The sequence below is a fragment of the Octopus bimaculoides genome, chromosome 12 (genome assembly GCF_046866305.1).
Source record: "Octopus bimaculoides isolate indiv1 chromosome 12, ASM4686630v1, whole genome shotgun sequence".
Taxonomy (NCBI): Eukaryota; Metazoa; Mollusca; class Cephalopoda; order Octopoda; family Octopodidae; genus Octopus; species Octopus bimaculoides.
In genome coordinates, this window is record NC_142939.1 from 67,260 (window position 1) to 90,000 (window position 22,741).

Consider the following 22,741-nt stretch of genomic DNA (forward strand, 5'->3'; position numbering starts at 1 on the left):
GGAAGAGCAAAATATTTAATTCATTGCTCTCTCTTTCTCATCTTTCAAGTCTTCACCAACCTTATGTGAGGGTCCTGTAAAACTACATATTTTCCATTTCATAAATCAAGAAGTACAAAAATAGAAGAGGGGAAAAAAGGAGAAAAAAAAGAGGAAAAGAAAGAAGTTGGAACAGGAAGTGAGAAATAGAAGGCAGAATGTGAATCTACAAACAGAAAGGAGGAGAAGAAGAAGAAGAAGAAGAAGAAGAAGAAGAAGAAGAAGAAGAAGAAGAAGAAGAAGAAGAAAAAGAATAAGAAGAAGAAGAAGAAGAAGAAGAAGAAGAAGAAGAAACAATAGAAAAAGAGAGAGAAAAACAGTTTTACCTTGTGTTTGACAGCTATTCCATAGACACATGGCATATCTCGAAAAGATTGGTGAATCTGTACTCCAGACACTGGTTCAGACGGAGAATCATTGGATACATGGAAATACTCATTCCAGCAGCCACCTGCTTTGTCTTCTTTGACACCACGACCATTTTTGAAGGTAAACATAATGCTAACTTCCAGATCTTCCTCCCCGAGATTCTCAGCTGTCCACACAAACACTGCACAGGGAAGGCTGGTATCCTACAAAATATAGGAAGTTAAACTCACAAATGGTTCAACCCTTCATTAGATAAATTAATAATTTATTAAACACTTAAATATCTGGAACAAGTTCTTGTTAAGAAGGTTATAATTTTAACAATATAGTTGCAGGTGAAGCTGTGTGGTAAGAAGTTTGCTTCCCAACCACATGGTTCCAGGTTCAGTCCCACTGCGTAGCACCTTGGGCAAGTGTCTTCTACTTTAGCCTCGGGCTGACCAAAGCCTTGAAGTGGCTTTGGTAGATGGAAACTGAAAGCAGCCCATTGTATGTAAACATATATCTGTGTGTGTGAGTGTCTTTGTGGCTCTATTTGTCCCCAGCAACCAGTGTTGGTGCATTTATGTCTCTGTAACTTAGCAAGTCAGAAAAAAGAGCCCAGCAGAAAAAGTACAAGGATTAAAAAAAAGAGAAGTACAGGGATCAATTTGTTTGACTAAAATTCCACAAAGCAGAACTACCCCAGCATGGCCACAGCCTAATGACAAAAGATAAAAGACAAATGATATAAACTGTTTCTTTTGATGGGCTTCTTCTTCTTCTTCTTCTTCTTCGATTATCACCAGCTATCTTACTCCTGATTGTCCAGATAGACTGGACTGAGATTAAGAATTTCTATTACTAAACTAAAGGTATTTTGTTCTTATTGACCAAGCCTTTGTCTGTCTATTTGCCCAGTGGCCATGCATCATATAAGCTACACATTCCCATTGAATGTAATCCTAGATAGACTATGCCTGAAAAAAGAAACTGACACAGTCATAAGTCTGTTTGATTAGGGCTGACCCAGGTTTCAATAACAACAAAGAATAACTTTCACCTGATATTCATGGGGGAAGATTGGTGAAACTTGGCGGCATGTCAGTCGGACATTGTGCTCTGGAATATCATATATTGTCCAAGAGTGAGGATAAAGGGCATGATATATCGCATGATCTGGATCTAGGTTCCATTTCCAGCAATTCAAACATTTATTATCTGGTTTCTTCACTGACAGAACCTCTTGGTAGACAGTCTTGTTTCTCTTTCGAATGCAGACAATAAACTGTGGATGTGTAAAACAAAGAAAAGAAAATGAAAATTTGATTTCATATATTGACATTATTGACATTATTTACATTTGACGGATATTCATCCTCATCTTGTCTGTTGTAAACACAACGTTTCAGCTTATACACCCTCCAGCTTTCATCAGGTGTCTTGGAGAAATTGCGAAGACGAGAAAAGAATGAAACTAAGATGCTCCACTGGATGTGTGCATTGTTAGTGTGTGTATATGACAAAGTGCAAATATGTGAGTGTGTGTGTGTGTGTGTGTAAAAATATACACACACACATATATACACATGCATATACATACACATATATATACACACACACACATATATATATATATATATATATATATATATATATATATATATACACACACACACACATATACATATATAGATAAACACACACGTACATATATATATACATAGATTTTCATATATATACACATGCATACATATATATACACATACATATATATACATATATATATATACACACATACATATATATATATATATGTATATACATAAGGTTGAGGAGGGTATTGGATTTAACCAAACCCAGGAGGATACAGGTAATACCGAGTAAGTGCTGTATACCGATTAGTTAGCCCCAGTCGTTGTATGAACAGGATTGGGGATTATAAGTCGTGTATTAGCGTGTGTATATGTAAATATATAAAAACAAAAAGATAAAGAGAGCAAAGGAAAGGTTGGAGAAGTATTTTATGGATAGAGTCTTACAGCTGTTTCTGGGAAAATCCAGTACTTCCCTTCATCGGAGACAGAAAAAATAAAGTAATCTATTATTATATCCAACATGCACAGAACCCCCCAAAAAAGCGGTGGCCGCTCCATCCTGTGGTACACCCCCCCATTCTCTCTTAACACTAGGAACCTAGCCAAATCTTTCTTTAAAATACTAGATTCTAATTTCCCACGACAACACGAATACCACTCTATATTCAACAGATCCACTTTAAAATTATTGTATTCTACCACTCCTAACTTTGAATCTATTATAGCAGCTTCTAACAAACAAACTCTCGCTCTATTACCAAAACCTAAGCAACCGTAACTATGCTAGCACCAGCACCCGACCCACACATACACCCAACACGGACATCAATATACCTTCATCTAACACTAACGCTCGTACACTGGAACAAAACCACAATGGATCCCAACCCATTAATATTCTAGACAATAACAATACCAATAATAACACTGATAGGACAAACAGCCATAACAATAATTCCACTGATCTAGATTCCTACACATCCCCTAATAACATATCCTCCAATAATAATAACTCAACCACAAGCATACGCAACCCTCTAGCCTCCTACACTTGTAACTGTCGCTCCGGGACTATCTGTCCGCTTCAAACACATTGCGTAAGATACAATGTAATATATAAATGCACCGTGAAAAATCTATTACATAACTCTACTGCCACGTACATTGGTGCAACTATAAACTTTAAACATCGCTACGCAGCCCATATGTACTCTTTTAGAAACGATAAACACAGTAAATCTACAACATTAGCCAATCATATTCATCACCTCAAAAACAAAAATACCCAATACACCTTAAAATGGTCCATCTTAGATTCTGGAACTCCATACCAGGGCCAGTGCTCCAATTGCAAGCTTTGCCTAACGGAGGCGTTCCATATTTTAAAATACAATTCTCCCACTCTACTTAATCGATATAACGAAGCGTTTAGCAACTGCAACCACCGCTCTTTTCACACATTTAGGTTATATCACAAGCAAAATTGCACAAACGATCACGCAACATAATCACACAACCCCCCACAGACAACCTAGTGAACCTGGCAAAAACATCCATCTTTCACCATCTTTTGAATAGGATTATTTCCTTTCGATCATCTCACCACACATATACCACCAAATCTATTTCTTCTATTCTCAAATTCACAAGAACACCATCTACGCATACAGACTACGTCACTTCTTTCAATCCCTTTCCACCGTCTATAAATAGGCTTGGCAGCATCCTAAAATATGATACTACTAACTACTTTTCCCACCCATCCCTTCCCTTTATCTCTGTCCTTGGTTTATCACTCATACCCCCACCACCTATATACTACACACACGCATTCCTTCCTACTCACTAGACCTTTTAACCTCATCCCCCTATTCCTCCTTCACTCTATATGCTCATCCCCTCTACCCTGTTAAGACCAACTGACCATAAATATATCGCTACCATCCTCCGCCTCTATCTCTCTTCTATCCCCTTTCACATTCTGTCTTCATGACTTGACCTAATTACCACTCACTTTTTCACTTGACTTGGCCATTCTTCAAGTAAACAAGCAAAAATCCATCACAATATGGAATATATGTACCTCTGCTATCTATGCTATATCAACTTTCGCTCCAACATAAATTTCCGGATTATCCACACAAGGATTACTTTGCACGGATTTCTACACGGATATTTACCACTGGAATGAAACTACACTTCAAGTACTGTTCTCTCTTTTTTCAGCACATCACACTCTTTACCACTTCATACTAAAAATATCCGCCTATGGATATAATAATAGATTACTTTATTTTTTCTGTCTCCGATGAAGGGAAGTACTGGATCTTCCCAGAAACAGCTGTAAGACTCTATTCATAAAATACTTCTCCAACCTTACCTTTGCTCTCTTTATCTTTTTGTTTTTATATATTTACATATGTATATACATATATATATATGTATATACATATATACATATATATATATATATACACACACATATATATACATATATATATATACATATATATATATGATGATGATGATGATATATATATATATATATATGCATATATAAATCCAAGAAAGTTAGGGGTTGTGAATCCAACCCACTAAGAGATAATATCTATCCAATATACTGCTGGAAGAATACCCAATTATTATTACACTAGTGTTTTGTCATTGCATGGCAATTACATTACCAAGTGCAATAAATGGGTGAGGGTAAAAAGATATTTTACCATTAATTGATATAGCAATAAGAAAATGGAGGGGATTAATAGGTGGTATTCATCAACTTGCAGACATTGTATTGTGTCAATTTACCTGTTTATCTGTTTACTAAAAGGACAATAATAACAATATACAAACACATGTGACATATTATGTCATATCAGTAATTAAAAAAGGACATCTAGTGACTTCCATTTTCTGTCACTAGATGTCGTTTTTTAATTACTGATATGACCTAATATGTCACATGTGTTTGTATATTGTTATTATTGTCCTTTTAGTAAACAGATAAACAGGTAAATTGACACAATACAATGTCTGCAAGTTGATGAATACCACCTATTAATCCCCTCCATTTTCTTATTGCTATATAGATACATATATATATATATATATATATATATATATATATGCATATACTCTCACATAGACAAGCATTTGTATGTATGTATGTATGTATGTATTTGTTTCAGTTATCAGACTGCAACCATGCTGGGGCTCCACCACGAAGGATTTTTTGTTGAATGTATTGACTCCAGCATTTACTTTTTCAAAGCCTGGCACTAATTCTAAGGGTCTGTTTTGTCAAACCACCAAGTTACAGGAACATAAACACACAGCACTGGTTATCAAGCAGTGGCAGTGGGACAAACAAAGACACATAGATACATACATGTATATATATATATATATATATATATACAGCAGGCTTCTTTCAGTTTCCTTCAACCAAATCCACTCACAAGGATTTAGTTGGCGTGAGATTATAGTAGAAGTCACTTGCCCAAGGTGCCATGCAGGGGGACTGGACCCTGAACAATGTGGATGGGATGCAAGTTTCTTACCATACAGCCATGCTTGTGCCTATACCACAGAGTGACACTTGCACCTATGCCACTGACTGACACCTACATCTATATGTATGTACGGATGTATGTATGTATTTGTAGAAAACCCAATGGCAGTCTAAAATAGCAACCTCTAATGTTCTATATTATACTCTGAATTATAAATAAAGCAAACAGCTCCATGATTTCTAGTTGGGTAATTATAGTAAACTACATAACTGAAAGCAGATAATCACTGCCTGCTTTCTTAATTTATGCATTGACAATTAATTTGCAGGTGTTAGACATGAGATCTTCCAGCTTGTGCAGTGAGTGGGTGGCAGATTTGCTTGCTTTCTTGTTTGCTGTTGATTTAAAAACTGTTTCAAATGGTTTATTATTGTTGTTGTCTTTTTTTGCTTTTGTTTTTTGAAAGCAACTTTAGAATAAGTGGTCTCATTAATTTTAAATAGCTGTATTTTTTAAACCTGCTTTTAAATTGCAGTTAAGGTGAGATAATTATTATAATTATCTTTCAACACCACCAATATCATTTCTCTGTGACAACAGCTGCTTCAAGGAAGGGAAAGAAACTCTCCATAAGTCACTTTCAACCTGCTGGAAATAGCAGCTAAATTTGACCTAAATCACATTGTGCTCTGCTCTTAAAAAAAAAACACATTGAACAATGTAGTCACTAGTATACCAAATGATGAGATGGTCACATTTGGATTGCTTTTCATCTTAGGCTGACCTAAGGATAAACAAACACAATAAATACTTACAATGTAGATTTATTTGAATAACTGCAACTTTTTTTTAGGGGATTTCAGTGTTTTTTATTTATTCTAAGCGGTTGAAGAGGCTCTAAAGAGTTAAAGCACTGGTTGACTGGTGCATATATATATATATATATATATATATATCAATTTAAATAAGAGCCATAAGGCAATCCTATAATAATAAAACTTGTTTAATATCCTATGCACATTTCAATGCAAGATCCCGACTCACTCTTGTCTGAGATAAGAAAATGGGGTCTTGCATCTATTCAGGGCCAAGTTACATTAATTCACAGCAGACAACAGACAACATTATTAGTTGTCCTTAAATTACATGTGTATAAAAAAGTTATAATCAGGTTGTAACGACATGAACATATTGAAAGTGCATACAATATCGGTTAAGAAAACCGTTATATAGTAAATTAACTAAGTAGAATTGTTAACCTAGGATATTAACCTAGGATGTTAAGTAGTGACAAGCAATCGACGCTGTAAATTCAATAAAAGCCGTTGGAGGTTTGAAAGTAAATAAAACGAAGAAAGAAAAATTATCTGTTTAGATCTTAATAGAAAAATAAATATAAATTGATGGTCAATGGGAGGTAAATCTAGTAAATAATATTTTTGATTTATATAATTCACTCGATTGTGAATAATCATATCAAATAATTATATTTATTTTTAAGTTTAGAATAGTTATGAGACTTAATTTAAGGATATGTAAACAAGATAAATTAGAAAATTACACAGAATCAAGTTTCTCCCTATTTCCTATTTGTGTATCAAGTAATATATCATTCCAAAACTATAAAGTCACATCCTTGAAATCTTGAAGCTACGAAATAATGAATGATTAATTCAAAACAATGTGAAGAAGTAAGCATTACATTTGACTGACTAATTTGAATGCTAAAGGGTTACAAATTATTTTACATTTTTATTTCAATTTTCCTCAGAATGTAAAGCCAGATGAAATGCTACTGAACAATTTTACCTGGCATGCTGATGGTTTTGCCAGATTGCCATCCTATGTAATATTGATGAAAGATAGAGGATGGCTGAGCCAAGGAAAAGGGTGAGCAGAGTGCAAGAAAGGTGACTGCATTGATATGGACTTAGAATGCAATGAACACTTGGTGAAAGTGCTGTGTACTGTAGATAGAGGGTGGCTGCAGTAGAAAAGATGATGTAAGAAGATGTAATAAAGTCAGATTGCTAGATCAACTCCCACCTCCACCACTGCCTCAGATAAAAAAAAAAAATATCAAATTAAATGGTGATGTGTTGCAAGGTAGACCCATCCAACCCCTAACGAATAAACTATAACAACACACCGACAAGCTTATTGTGTTTAGGCTCAGAGTATCTGTTATGGAGAAAAGCAGAAATAAAAGGAACATAACAAACAAAGAAATGTAATACTTGATCAGCTAATACTGTCGTATGGTCATAACATCCTGGGATAAGCTGGAATCGACAGAACTCGCCTTGGTAGCCACGACCTATAGTACCACAACCAATGCCTCCAATAGGGGCACCTGCAATATAAAAAGTATTGTAAATAGATTTTTTCAAACAAACCATTATATGTGGTTGTCAAGCAAAATTCTTAACCAAATAGCTATGCCAGCACCTGTATAAATGAATGTAAAACAGATAACGATTAAAGATAGGGGCTGATATCATCATCATTTAACGTTTTCCATGCTGGCATGGGTTGGACAGTTTGACTGAAGCTGGTAAGGCCAGGGTCCACACCAGGCTCCATTTTGTCTGTTCTGGCATGGTTTCTACAGCGGGGTGCCTTTCCTAACTCCAACCACTTTACAGAGTGTACCGGATGCTTTTTATGCTGGTATGTGTTGGATGGTGAGCACTGAGCGCCAATGTCAGCTTTGGCATGATTTCTATAGTTAGATGCCCTTCCTAATGCCAACCACTTCACAGTGTGTACTGGGTGCTTTTTCATGAGACTGGCACCAGTGAGGTTGCTAAGTAACTTGCAAAAAAGGAAAAAAACAAGAAAAAGCATATTTGACTAAATGAAGGGGTTGGGTATGTGTGGCTTTATGCCTGGTGTTGAGAGGCTAAAGTATGATAGAGGAACAGGCCTCAATGTCCACTTTGACATTGTTTATATGGCTGGATGCCCTTCCTAATGTCAACCACATTTCAGAGTGCACTGGTTGCTTGTTTTCACGACACCAGCACTCAGGAAGCCGCCAGGTAACTTGTAAGACAAAGTAAGGAAAAGAAAAGGAAGAGGAAAAAGCTCCATCGACTGAGGGAGAACACATTTGAAAGAGGGGAGATGGCTTAATGCCAGATGTTGAAGGCTACAACATGATAGAGCAATTGAAAACTATGACAGTGAAGGTTTGATAGTCATGCAAATCATAATTTTACCTGGTCTCTCAGGAGACAAAGATTATTAAATATATAATCAACATTATCATTGTTTAACGTCTGCTTTCCATGCTAGCATGGGTTGAACGATTTGACTGAGGACTGGCGAACCAGATGGCTGCACTAGGCTCCAGTCTAATTTGGCAGAGTTTCTACAGCTGGATGCCCTTCCTAACACCAACCACTCTGAGAGTGTAGTGGATGCTTTTTACGTGCCACCGGTACGAGGGCCAGTCAGGCGGTACTGGCAATGGCCATTCTCGAATGGTGTTTTTTACATGCCACCTGCACAGTTTTTTTTCTTAATCCTATTTGTTTGTCTGTCTATTTGTTGGTTTATTACTTCCTTTTTGTCTCTCACTTGAACAAAACTCAGAACCAAACAGAAATCAAACAACACACTCACCGTATATTGGCTGGTAAGCGAGAGCATTCATGTGATCTATGAATGGTCTCTTCCCTTCCTTGTGTTTTCTCATCCATAGTTTACAATATCTGTAGAGAAAAAGAAAAGAATAAAGAATCTTTAAAAATTCCTTTTTCAGTTATTATTGTTATTATTATGATTATTATTACCTCTGCCTTAGCGAAGGCGAAGGTATTGTTGTCAGTTGTGTTTGTTTGTCCATGGACAAGATATCTCAAGAACCGCTGGATGGATTCAGATGAAACTTTCAGGGATGTTTCGCCTCGTGACTAGCACAAACTGATTAGATTTTGGGATCAATCCAGTACTGGACAAAGATTCTGGATTATTTTTCCTGTTTTTTCACTTAATTTTGGAGAGGTCAAGTTCATTTTTAGTATTCTTGTTTGTGAGAGCCATTGAATTTATTTCAGATATTCTCATTTTAAAAACCACCTCTGGCTAATCGTTGAGAGGATGTTGGTGTTGCCTTGGCGGAGGTTTGCGCTCTCTGAATGCTCTTGTTATTATTATTATCATTATCATAGCTATCATTATTGAGTAGTAGAATGCTCTCCAGCCATGTGTGCAGCTCAGGTTCAATTCCTGCTGATGCACATCACTTTCTAAGTGATTAAAATTTCTATCAAAGAAATCATTATTGTAACTAAGGTAGCAAGCTGGCAGAATTGTCCCCAGGCAAAATGTTTAATGGCATTTCATCAGTCTCTATGTTCTGAGTTCAAATTCCACCGAGGTTGATTTTTGCCCTTCATCCTTTTGGGGTTGATAAATTAAGTACGAGTGAAACATTGGGGTTGATGTGACTGACTAGTTCCCTCCCCCAAATTTCAGGCCTTGGGCCTATAATAGAAAGGATCATTATTATTATTATTATTAAAACAGTGAACTGGCAGAATCATTAGCATACCAGGCAAAATGCTTAGTCTCATTTTGTCTGTCTTTACATCTTGAGTTCAAACTCTGCTGAGGTCGACTTCACCTTTCAACCTTGTGGGTCTCAATAAATTAAGCCTCATAACGAATAATAAATAAGTGGTATACAATCAGTGTATATGTTCAATTATTGGCATAATGACCCTCCCAAGATATGACAGAATTCTTTCTTAAAAAGTAAAATTTTGTTTGTATATTTTTGCTACCTGTCATCTAATCATTTAACTTCAGTTTTCCATACAAACATTTGGAGAAATTCACCCATTTCACTATAGCAGTGATTCTCAACCAGTGTTCATCTAACCTTTGTGAATCCATAGAAGATGTTGTTAAAGTTTATGATGGACGAAATACACTATTTGAAGACTTCATAGTCATGGGATATCAGGGTCGAGTCAATCAGGTGGAAACTACAATTCTACATTAATAGGCTACAAGTAGCATCAACTATCAATCAATCAATCAATCAGTCAATTAATCATTTATCAGCATCATCATTTAACACCCACTATTCCAGGCTTGCAAAGATCACATGGAGTTTATTTGAAGCAGAATTTTCTACAGCTGGATGCTCATCTTGTCACCAACCTTCAACTGCTTCCAAATAAGGAAATACTTCTCCATGGCCAGATATGTTCTCACAGAATATTGGAAATGAACGACACTGCTTATATGACAATGACACTCACTCAAGACAAACACACACACGATGGGCTTCTTTTCAGTTTCCACCTACCAAATTCACTTACAAGGAATTGGTCAGCCCAGGGCTATAGTAGAAGACATTTGCCAAAGGTGCCATGAGGTCAGAAAGCAAACTTCTTTACCCCAACCCCGAAACTTATGTCTATTATTTATTTTCAAAATCTTAGCTGCTCATTATTTATTCTTACTACCAGATTTTAGTTAAACTTTACTATATTAAATATCAATAGAAATAGTCTGACTTTGTGAACTAAATTACTAAGTACCGTCTAAATAAGACAATCAATAACTAACTTCTATAACAGATAAACATCAGTCCTTAATAAGAAAGAAATCGTAATCTTATTGTGTAAATGTTAGCAGATGGTGCATTCAGAACCTAAAATATATGCTATTGAATTCCTCTGACTCAGTTGATTCTCAATCTCAAATTGTTGGTTACAATGACAATGTTTATATTATACTAGCAGAAATACCCGGCTTTGCCTGGGTTAAAGAGAATAATGAAATCTAAAAACGCTGTCTAGACTATGCAACCCTCAACTGTTAGTAGCTATGATACCATATTTCTACATTAATAACTCTCCAATCCATGCCAGCATGGAACATAGACATTAAGTGGAATGCCAGTCTCTCATCTAGGAGGGCCTTGAAATCAATGTTACCAACTGGGGACTATGTGTGTCGCAGTGATAATAAAAAGACCCAAAGGAGGTCTGCAACGAAATAATTTTACTCAACACTTTGCAAGTGAATCAGTGGAGGCAAAGATGCGTCTCATTTACTTGACAATTTATGCACCACATTGCAGAAATCTGTACCGTTGAATTACAAATAATGCTCATCTGTTATGTTCGGGTTAAAATTTCATCAACATCAAAAATATATGAATTTTGATGGGAGTTATGGCCGTTATACATAGAATATAATTTCCAAATTTCATAAAGATTCGTTCAGTACTTTTGACGTAGTTTTGGATAAGAAAACAAATGACTAATGTGTGTGTTTGTGTGCATGTGTTTGTGTGTGATGGGTGTATATATGTATAGATATCTGTATGCATGTATATATATATATATATATATATATATATGTGTGTGTACATATTACATGTACATCTATATATATATATACATTTACACATATGTATACATATACATGTATCCAAGAGTGCTTATGAATCAGTGATTGAGTCAAGTGATGCTGTGCAAGAGTCTAGTGTGAATGAAAGGGATTCAGAAAATGATTATAATATTTTTTTTATTATAAATGATCTTCACATTCTTTTTATATAAAATACTCTTTACATTCTAATTTTGTTTTATTGCCATTTATTTACAAGTATTATTCCGTTATTCTGTTATTCGTTTCAGTCATTTGACTGTGACCATGCTGGAGCACTGCCTTTAGTCGAGCAAATCGACCCCAAGATTTATTCTTTGTAAGCCTAGTACTTATTCTATCGGTCTCTCTTGCCGAACTGCTAAGTGACGGAGATGTAAACACACCAGCATCGGTTGTCAAGCAATGTTGGGAGACAAACACAGACACACAAACATATCCATACACACACATGTATATATAGACATATATATGATGGGCTTCTTTCAGTTTCTGTCTACCAAATCCACTCACAAGGTTTTGGTCAGCCTGAGGCTATAGTCGAAGACACTTGCCCAAGGTGCCACGCAGTGGGACTGAACCTGGAACCATGTGGTTGGTAAGCAAGCTTCTTACCATACAGCCACTCCTGCGCCTATCAAAAAATTTTATAGGTGAAATATTCTTCTAAAAACAAATTACGATTTATAACATTGCTATTATGGGAAATTATTGCTCTGTTTTATGAGTTTTCACTTTATGAGTTGTGTCCGGGAACAAACTAACTCATACACTGAGGCATTACCGTATATCTCAAAGCAAACTACATACGTCCATTTTACATCTGGCAAACCCTGTCCTATATATACACTATCATTATGCAATCTATGTATGTGTGAGTGTCTCTCTAGCCAGCATTTACATTGATTTCGTTTGTAAATTGTGTAAATATCTATATTGATATAACATGTCTGATAGATCAATGTCCATGTACAGTAGTGTCCAATCAAAAAACATGCAGGACATCAATTTTCTTGCCAACCACTTGTAATACAAAATGAAAATGTAGATAATCAGATAAAAGTGAATTAATTTCCCAGTTATCTGAAACCACACAAATGTCTAAAACTAAACAGAAACAATGAGGTAATGAGCACACATGCACAATGATTGTGCATGTGTGTGTGTGTGTGTTTTACTTCATCTCCCCCACTGCTTGTTTGTTGGCTTGCTTATGTTCCCGTAACTTAGTGGTTTGGCAAAAGTGAATGATATAGAATAAGTATCAAACCTTTTAAAACATAAGTGTTGGAGGTCAATTTGTTCAACATAAATGTGCATATGTGTGTGTGTGTAATATATACACTAAAAAGCATGACATGTAACTCCCTACTGAATACCAAATCACCTCTCTCTCTCTTTTTAACTCTTCCATCAGCCACGAGGGTGAGTAATCCCCCCATATGGGTAGTCAGGATCCTCAGTATAATGCCCAAAGGGCCCAGTTCTGGGTGCCAGATTGCACTCTGTATCGACCCATTGTTACGTCTCATCCACCCAGTCTTTTCCTGATAAATATACCCAGGGATGAGTAATACACAGCCCACCTTGTACAACAGAGACCCTGGGTATACTAACCAGGAGAAAACTGGGGGAGTGAGTAGTAACTCTGGGCCTATACAGGGTGCAATCTGGTACCCAGAACAGGGCCCTGTGCTGAGGGCCCTATGCTGACGATCCTGACCAGAGGTATTACTCACCCAGTGGAAGAGGATGGAAGAGGAGAAAGAGACAGGTAATTCAATATTTATTTCTTTATTGCCCACAAGGGGCTAAACGAGGACAGACAAAGGGATTAAGTTGATTAGATCGACCCCAGTGTGTAATTAGTACTTATTTAATCGACCCCGAAAGGATGAAACGCAAAGTCAACCTCAGTGGAATTTCAACTCAGAATGTAACGGCAGATGAAATACCACTAGGCATTTCGCCCGGTGTGCTAGCGTTTCTGCCAGCTCACTGCCAATTAATTCAATATTACCCACCCTTCTTATCTAATGTCAAAAACCAATCCTTTTCCAGATCTCACCAAAGTACAATAGTTTCTTATTTCTTTATGGCCCATAGGGGGCCAAACAAGGACAGACAAAGGGATTAAGTCGATTACATCGACCCCAGTGCATAACTGGTACTTAATTTATCGACCCCGAAAGGATGAAAGGCACAGTCGACCTCGGCGGAATTTGAACTCAGAACGTAAAGACAGACGAAATACCGCAAAGCATTTCGCCCGGTCGCTCAACTTGTGAGAAATAACAGCAAAATCTTTCCTAATCGCAGAGAGAGAGAGAGAGAGAGAGAGAGAGAGAGAGAGAGCACCGTAATCTCGAGAGATATTTAAAAAAAAAAACAATGTCGTCATAAATTGTGTACTTTGAGTACTTCATATCATAGGTTTGTTCGATCGAGTCGACTCGGGCATAAGTAAGATATTTCCGAGTTAACATATCCTTTTATATTATCTTGTCTATGTCTTCACGTTGGAACCGCTACCTTATCGATCGAACAGCTGAAAAAAACCCATAAGGATAAGTAGCCCTCGATATGCTACGTTTGAAACTATGCCGGGATTATCGTGGTATAATTAAAAAAAAAATCTGTTGCAATTAAGCTAACATGAAGCTAAACAACAACAATTGCAGTATTTACATTCACCTTAGTTTAAATAGTGTTAGAATCGGTTCTTTCTTTTATCTCTTCAGTAATATCCAGATGTGAATTCTGCCCAATTCATTTTTATCCGGAATAAAAAATATTAATTTTTTTTTTTTTTTTTTTTTTTTTGTAATGACTATCGTAGAATAAGAGATAATCTCTTGACAAAAGACGTTGTCAGCTGTCAAGTTTCGATTATAATCGTAACTACTTCACATTTTCTTCCAAAGAAATAAACAGCACAGTAACCCAATTCCCTTATAAACACCGAGCAAGCACCATGAGTGCATGATGAAGTACTTACGATCATAATCGAAACTTGTATGTGTGTATAAGTGTACGGGTGAGAAAGGAGAAACAGAGCGAGGTAGATAGATAGATAAATAGATAGATAGATAGATAGAGTGAGAGAAAGAAAGATAGATAGATAGAGAGAACGTGGGGGAAGTTTTAACAAGAAATCTCACAAGACCTGAATGTTTCGAAGTGAAGAAAATCTATATGAAATATATAAAAAAAGAAAAGAAACAAAAACAGGTGAATATCTTACCGGACTCCTAATCCGAGGTAACTAGGTATTTGTTTTAGACGGGGAGTAAAGAAGGCCTTACATTTCATCTGACAGCTGTAGCTAAGAGGAACTCTCCACCCAAAATCTGGTACTCCTGCTATCTGTTCTGTAGGTATAGTAAAGCCGGGTGCCAACTCATCTTTTGATGTCTTCTTGGACGATTTCGCGTTAAGACAATCAAATGTTTTATCCGATGAATCATTTGCAGTTTTAACTTCTGCCATTCCTTCGAATTAATAGTTAAGCTGACTAATTCTTTAGCACTTACACTCTATCTCTCTTTTTATGTGTAGATAGATAGATACAATTAGGTAAATATTACTTTTTCTCTCATCACCTCCCTCACTTGCAGCGAGAGAAACGTCATTCAGGAAGAAGCAAGAAATGAATGAAAAGAGAAACAAGCTTTGAAAAGGAGTCATTTAGAGTTACTTCCCTTAGCAATCAGCTCTCTTCAAACGAAACGTTAACTCTGTCAATTTAGGTTTTAATTCTCTTTAAATTTATTTTGGGGTTTTAAGAATAAACGCTGTCACTCTTTGTTTTTTTTAAAATTTAAGTTAGATTTGAACATGGTATCCGGTATTATAAACAAGTAGAGGAAGAAACGGTGAACTCAGAGAAATCGGAGTGGCGATTAGTTTCAAACTGTGGGCCAATTGCCCTGCAGAAAGAAAGGGCTTACCTTGTCACTCTTCTATCAGAAACAGTTCAAATACTAAATATGATAGTAAATGAGTATGTGTCTGTTACCATTTACTTTTATTTGTCTTTTTCCTTTTATCTTTTTACTTCTTTCTGGCATTAGACTGCGGCCACCTTGAACCTTTAATCAAACAAATTGACCCCAGTACTTATTTTTTGCAAAACCTTCTTCTTATTCCATTAATATCTTTTGCTGAACCGTTAAGTTACGCAGACGTAAAACAACACTGGTTGTCAAGCAGTGGTGAGAGACAAACACAGACACACACGCACACACACACACAATCACACACACGCACATACATAGGTACATTTCTTGATCTGTATGAACAAGAAATGTTCATATTTCGTTGGAGAACAAGGAAAGTCAGTCCTTCAAACCCAAAGCCTGTGCATCAACGGTCTCTCTATCTCCCACATTCCACACAAAGAATGCTTTCTTGGATACCCCTAAAAAAAACTTGCTCAGGATTATAGTACAGCTATGTAGAGAGGTTATGGTCTGGCAATCTCATGCCAGGAATCAATTCAAGAAGAATTTTATCCAACATCTTCAAGGAATTCGACCTGACTATAATTGATACTTGCAGTGTAACAAATGTGGACTTTCTGGTCGAATCTCTAGACCTCAAGGCAAGCAAACCTTATGGAAAACCCAATGAGGACTCAGTTTCTCTCTTTAGACAATTCAGCCAACCATGACTAATAAATAGTTACAGGTATCAACTGTAGAATCTCCAATCTATCAGTGGACAAAACAATCTTCAGTGCGGCCAGATTCTATTATAATGAGACACAAATGATGAATGGCTCTACTGATAAATCAATTTGTTAGTTAGATAATTGAATAGTTAGTTAGGCAAATAGTTAATTAATTAATTAGTGTGTTAATTGTTTCTTAATTCATTAATTAATTAGTTGGTTAATTAATTAGTTAGTTAATTAGGTAGTTAGTAAGTTAGTTACTTCATAATTAATCAGTTAAATAGTTAATTAACTAATTAATTAGTGAGTTAATTAGTTAGTCAATTAACTATTTAGTTAATTCATTAGGTAGTTAATTAGTTAGTTAATTAGTGAGTTAGTTACTTAGTTAATTAATTAGTTGTTTAGTTAATTACAGTTAATTAATTTGTTAGTTAATAAATTTCTTAATTAGTTATTTAGTTAGTTAATTAATTAGTTAATTAATTACTTAATTAATTAATTAATTCGTTAGTTAACAAGTTAATTAATTAGTTTGTTAGTTAACTAGTTAGTTAATTAATTAGTAAGTACAATAGTTAGTTAATTACTTAGTTTGTTCATCAGTTAATTTGTTTGTTCATTAATTAATCAGTAAATTAATCAGTTAGTTAGGTAATTAGTTAGATAATTAATTAGTGAATTAGTTAGTTAATTAGATAATTAGTTATTTACTTATATAATTAAATAGTTAGTTAGTTAATTAGTTATTTAGGATTCTGTCTACTGCACTCTTCCATTCTTTTTTCCCATTCCATTTGGTTAGAACCTTGTGCCAGCCACAGATTTGGTCAGAGATTTCTAATTTTCATCCATTTTATAAATCTATATCTTTTTCCCCTTCTTTCAGTCATAAGTATCAAGTAGAACTTCACTGAATCTAGGACTGGCAAAGGCTCATTAAACTTCAATATCATCCTTATCTGAATTGCCTTTTGTTCCTGTACTTATTGAGTAATAAATCATTAATCTACACTGAGATGTACATTCTTCACCAAAGAAAAATTTGCTATGTTATGATGTTCTGTCCGTTTCATATTCTGGTGAGAAAGAAATCTTTCTGGTTAGCATTTTCATTTGATTGCAAATGGATCAGGCAGTCAGCCAGCCAATTTCCTGAAGTTCATATTGCAGATTATTAATCCATTTCCCTCATAAAACTTACCCTGGTAACCTTGACCCCCTCCTGTTCCTCTATTTAATATTCTAATTCAGCATTAATTAAAATTTTGCACCAGATAACCAACTTTCTCCAACAACAATAACATGTAAGTGAAAATGCTCCAACAATAATAACATGTAAGCGAAAATGGGAAATGGAAGATAAATAGTTAAATTAAAAATGGCATGTTTTTTTTTCCTTTGATAGAATAATGTCTTTCAGTCAAAGTCATTTTTTTTTTTATTCAACATGAACAAATTTTCTGTCCAAATTTTGAATTAATGCAAGTCGATCGAGGAACTCATGACTAATCATTTTCATATAATACATGTTTATATATTGATTCTATATATTGTTTGATTGTCTATATGTGTACAGCATCAACATCAACATTGTGATAGACTGGATTGTATCGAAATACACTGCTTGTCTGGCAGCTGCTGCTGCTGCTGGCTGGAACATCTATTTATCCTTTGAGTAAAATATCGTTTTATGTTTATATTTTGTGGATTTGAAAATCATGAGTAAAAATATTGGTTTCAAATATTGGCACAAGGCCAGCTGTTTCGGGAGAGGGGTTAAGCCAATTACATTGACCCCAGTGCTCAACTGGTACTTATCGACATTGATTTATCCTTTGAGTAAAATATCGTTTTATGTTTATATTTTGTGGATTTGAAAATCATGAGTAAAAATATTGGTTTCAAATATTGGCACAAGGCCAGCTGTTTCGGGAGAGGGGTTAAGCCAATTACATTGACCCCAGTGCTCAACTGGTACTTATCGACATTGATTTATCCTTTGAGTAAAATATCGTTTTATGTTTATATTTTGTGGATTTGAAAATCATGAGTAAAAATATTGGTTTCAAATATTGGCACAAGGCCAGCTGTTTCGGGAGAGGGGTTAAGCCAATTACATTGACCCCAGTGCTCAACTGGTACTTATCGACATTGATTTATCCTTTGAGTAAAATATCGTTTTATGTTTATATTTTGTGGATTTGAAAATCATGAGTAAAAATATTGGTTTCAAATATTGGCACAAGGCCAGCTGTTTCGGGAGAGGGGTTAAGCCAATTACATTGACCCCAGTGCTCAACTGGTACTTATCGACATTGAAAGGATGAAAGATTGAGTCAACCCTGGTGACATTCGAACTCAGAATGTAAAGACAGATGAAATGCTGCTAAGCATTTTGTGCAGCATGCTGATTACCTTATAAGAAGTAAAGATATTATTTAATTTGATTGTTCATAGCAATGAGGAGTATGACATACTTATCTTTCAGCTTTTTTATAAAAGCAGGTTAGATTCTCAATGTATGTGCATGAGTGAAGGAAGAATATATAAAACTTGAATATCTAGTTTTTGTTGGTTTTTAACAGCAACTAAACATAATAGATACAGAAAGAAGTTTAAATCTATGCTATCAGACTAATTGGTATATGTTTATACAGACATAGTACCTTTTATCTTGAATGGTTCAATTATTCAGTCTTTCACACACGTGGTTTTTATGTATTAGCCTAGTATTATCAAATCTATACATTAGCCATCATGGTGAAGTCTGTGTTAGCTGAGGAGGTTAATTAGACACAAACATCATCAGAGTTACTAAAATAATCAAAATGTTATCAGTCAATCTCTCTTATATATTTTTATTGCATTGCATAATTTTTTTACTAAGCTTTTTAATATTTCTAAATTTAAAAGGTGGTGGGAGCTGGCAGAGTTGTTAGCATGCTGGGTGAAATGCTTTGTGATATTTCGTCTACCACTATGTTCTGAGTTCAAATTCCGCCAAGGTCAGCTTTGCCTTTCATCCCTTCAGGGTCAATAAATTAAATACCAGTTATGTACTGGGGTTGATCTAATTGACTGGCTCCCTCTCCTGAAATTTCAGGCCTTGTAATTATAATAGAAAGGTATATTTCTGCATTAAAGCACAGTGGCAAGTTGGCAGAATGAATAGCACTCCAGGAAAAATGTCTAGTGATATTTCATCTGAGGGGGTGTGATATGTTGAGTCGTTAACCCAGTCTTTTTATTCTTGAACTAATATATATATATATATATATATATATATATATATATATATATATATATATATATGGGCTTCTCTCACTTTTGCATCCGCCAAATCCACTCACAAGCCTTTGATTGGCCCAAGGCTATAGTAGAAGACACTCACCCAAGGTGCCATGCAGTGGGACTGAACCCAGAACCATGTGGCTTGGAAGCAAGCTTCTTACCACACAGCCATGCCTGCGCCTATGTTAAATGATGATAATGATGATGACGACAACAACAACAACGACGATGACAGGTAATTGGTTTCTACTTTCAAGTTATATGATTGAGAGTCACATGACATACTCCAATAGACAGAGATGAATCACATGGTGTGTAGTGTAGGAGATGAAGCATGTCACACTCTCTCCATGTTCCAGTCTGTTTAAATATGCTTGTTGTTGTTGCTATTTGGCCTCAGGTCACCCTTGGTAAAGCAGACCTATGATCAAATGCATTTCAGCCTTGGTCATCCTGTCATATTTTTATGTATGCTGCATTTGAAATTTAGGAATAAGGAAGAAGATGCAGAGAATCTATCTATCGATCTTTCTATCTGTCTGTCTGTCTGTCTATCTGCCTATCTATCTATCTATCTATCTATCTATCGATCGATCTATCTATGTATCTATCTATCTATTCTATCTATCTATCTGTCTGTCTGTCTATCTGTCTGTCTATCGTCTATCTGTCTGTCTGTCTGTCTCTCTCTCTCTCTCTCTATATATATATATATATACACACAAAAATAAGAGGAATGACCAGCAAAAGTGGACTCCTATATGCTAGAAATAGATGCCGAATCATCTAACCACGAAGAAATATGTTCTCAGTAAAAAATTAGCGACACAACAGACTGTAAAAGGGGCAAGACAAATGAAAAAATACTAAAAAAAGAAAAAGAAAACGATTAACCTACGTACCATGGTTTCACCTGTTAAAATTTACGTAAGTAAATATCTGCAGGATCATCAGCGTAGTCTGTCGATTTAAAAATATAATTTCCAGAACTAGACATAAGACGTCCACCCGAAATGGAGCACGTGTAGAGTTCTACAAATTACATATCCCAACATTTGAAGGGATACACTGAATGTAATTTGTAGAACTCTACACGTGCTCCATTTTGGGTGGACGTCTTATGTCTAGTTCTGGAAATTATATTTTTAAATCGACAGACTACGCTGATGATCCTGCAGATATTTACTTACGTAAATTTTAACAGGTGAAACCATGGTACGTAGGTTAATCGTTTTTTTTCTTTTTTTAGTATTTTTTCATTTGTCTTGCCCTTTTACAGTCTGTTGTGTCGCTAATTTTTTTACTGAGAACATATTTCCTCATGGTTAAATGATTCGGCATCGATTTCTAGCATATAGGAGTCCACTTTTGCTGGTCATTCCTCTTATTTTTGTATGTAATATAATTTTAATCTTCGGATTTTTTTAATATGCTAGACCACTGGTTTTAATTGATTAATATCAATTTCTACCCTTATTAATAAATTTATATATATATATATATATATATATATATATATATATATATATATGTATATATATATATATATATATATATATATATATATATATATATATATATATATATATATATATATATATATATGCGTGTGTGTATGTGCTTCCTTGTTGCAAAGGTCTTAAAATTTCTAGTCTTAGGTAATCATGTCTAGCACCATTTCATTTTTTTTTTTTTTTCACAATCATGAACATTATATATATTTGAGATATATAAATTAAACATTTTATGAAGCAAGATATTTCTTTATGATGGAAAATAAATAGTCTGAAAGAAATTCAAAGGATGTGTTTTTTTCTTTCCTTTTTCTTCATGGAGCAGTGAATACAGACAAAGTATCTCTCTTCAGTTTTGTAAATTGTTACATTATCCTCACCAATAATTTTACTGAATTTTGTTTTGCAAACAGTATAGTCCAAAGAGTATATTTTGATACTCAGGTAAGCATGTATACAACCGAACAAATATTGCAGATCAGAAAAACAAAAATCAAAACATTAAAACAAAAACATTTTATTGTGTTTATTTTAAAAACAAGTTATTTTTTTTACAAAACTACAAAATAAAAATTTTGGAAAATTGTTCATTGATTACAGGATTGAGCTACAACATATATTATACTTGTCGCTGATCGAAATGTTTATTGCATGGTTTACTTAGAATTACAATAGAATCATAGAGTTTAGTGCTCTATTATTCAATGTCACCTACACATACATACATATGCGCATACATGCACACAAAGTCACTCATGCACATAGACACAAATGCACATATATATTATATAAAGATGCACATATACATAAACATATATGTACATAAACATATATATATATATATATATATATATATATATATATATATATATATATATGTATGTATATACGTATGGATGTATTATGTGTATGTATACATAGTCACCAATGTACTTTATAAGCATTATGTCCCACACTGGGCTTCTGGTTGGAGGTGGGGGACTATTTTTCAAACTCCTAAGGAGTTTTGAATACAGAACCTGAAGGGCCAGAACAAACAATGTATATATATATATATATATATATATATATATATATATATAAGCATAAATATATGTATAAGTGTGTGTGTGTGTGTGTGTGCGTGTACATATAACTATCTACTACAAACATAACAAATATATGCACACATACATAAATACTCATACACCCACATTGTAACATAATTTTAAATTATGAATTTAAATTGCAAATTGCAATTGTTGGGATTCTTCGTTAAGTAACAATAAATGTCAGCACTAATCTTGAGATGCTGGGCTTCACAAAACCAGAAAGTACAAGACTAACTAGGAAATCACAATCTATTAATGC

At 34.8% G+C, this 22,741-nt stretch overlaps 1 protein-coding gene across 2 annotated transcripts in view; it reads right to left on the reverse strand.

Annotated features, from left to right (window-relative positions):
* Positions 1-15,610, reverse strand: part of LOC106868018 (non-lysosomal glucosylceramidase) — a 46,121-nt gene extending 30,511 nt beyond the window's left edge. Inside the window, exons 1-5 of one of the 2 annotated variants that reach the window (XR_016243786.1) lie at positions 15,153-15,593; positions 9,125-9,213; positions 7,735-7,850; positions 1,451-1,675; positions 366-611 (exon numbers count right to left, since the gene is read on the reverse strand). Coding sequence is in view for 1 of the 2 variants with exons in the window: in XM_014913114.3 (XP_014768600.1) it covers positions 366-611; positions 1,451-1,675; positions 7,735-7,850; positions 9,125-9,213; positions 15,153-15,397 (921 nt within the window). In the remaining variant the exon portion in view is untranslated. Of the gene's footprint in view, positions 1-365; positions 612-1,450; positions 1,676-7,734; positions 7,851-9,124; positions 9,214-15,152 lie in introns of both variants that reach the window. The other variant, XM_014913114.3, reaches the window with a different exon arrangement.
* Positions 15,611-22,741: the final 7,131 nt, after the last annotated feature.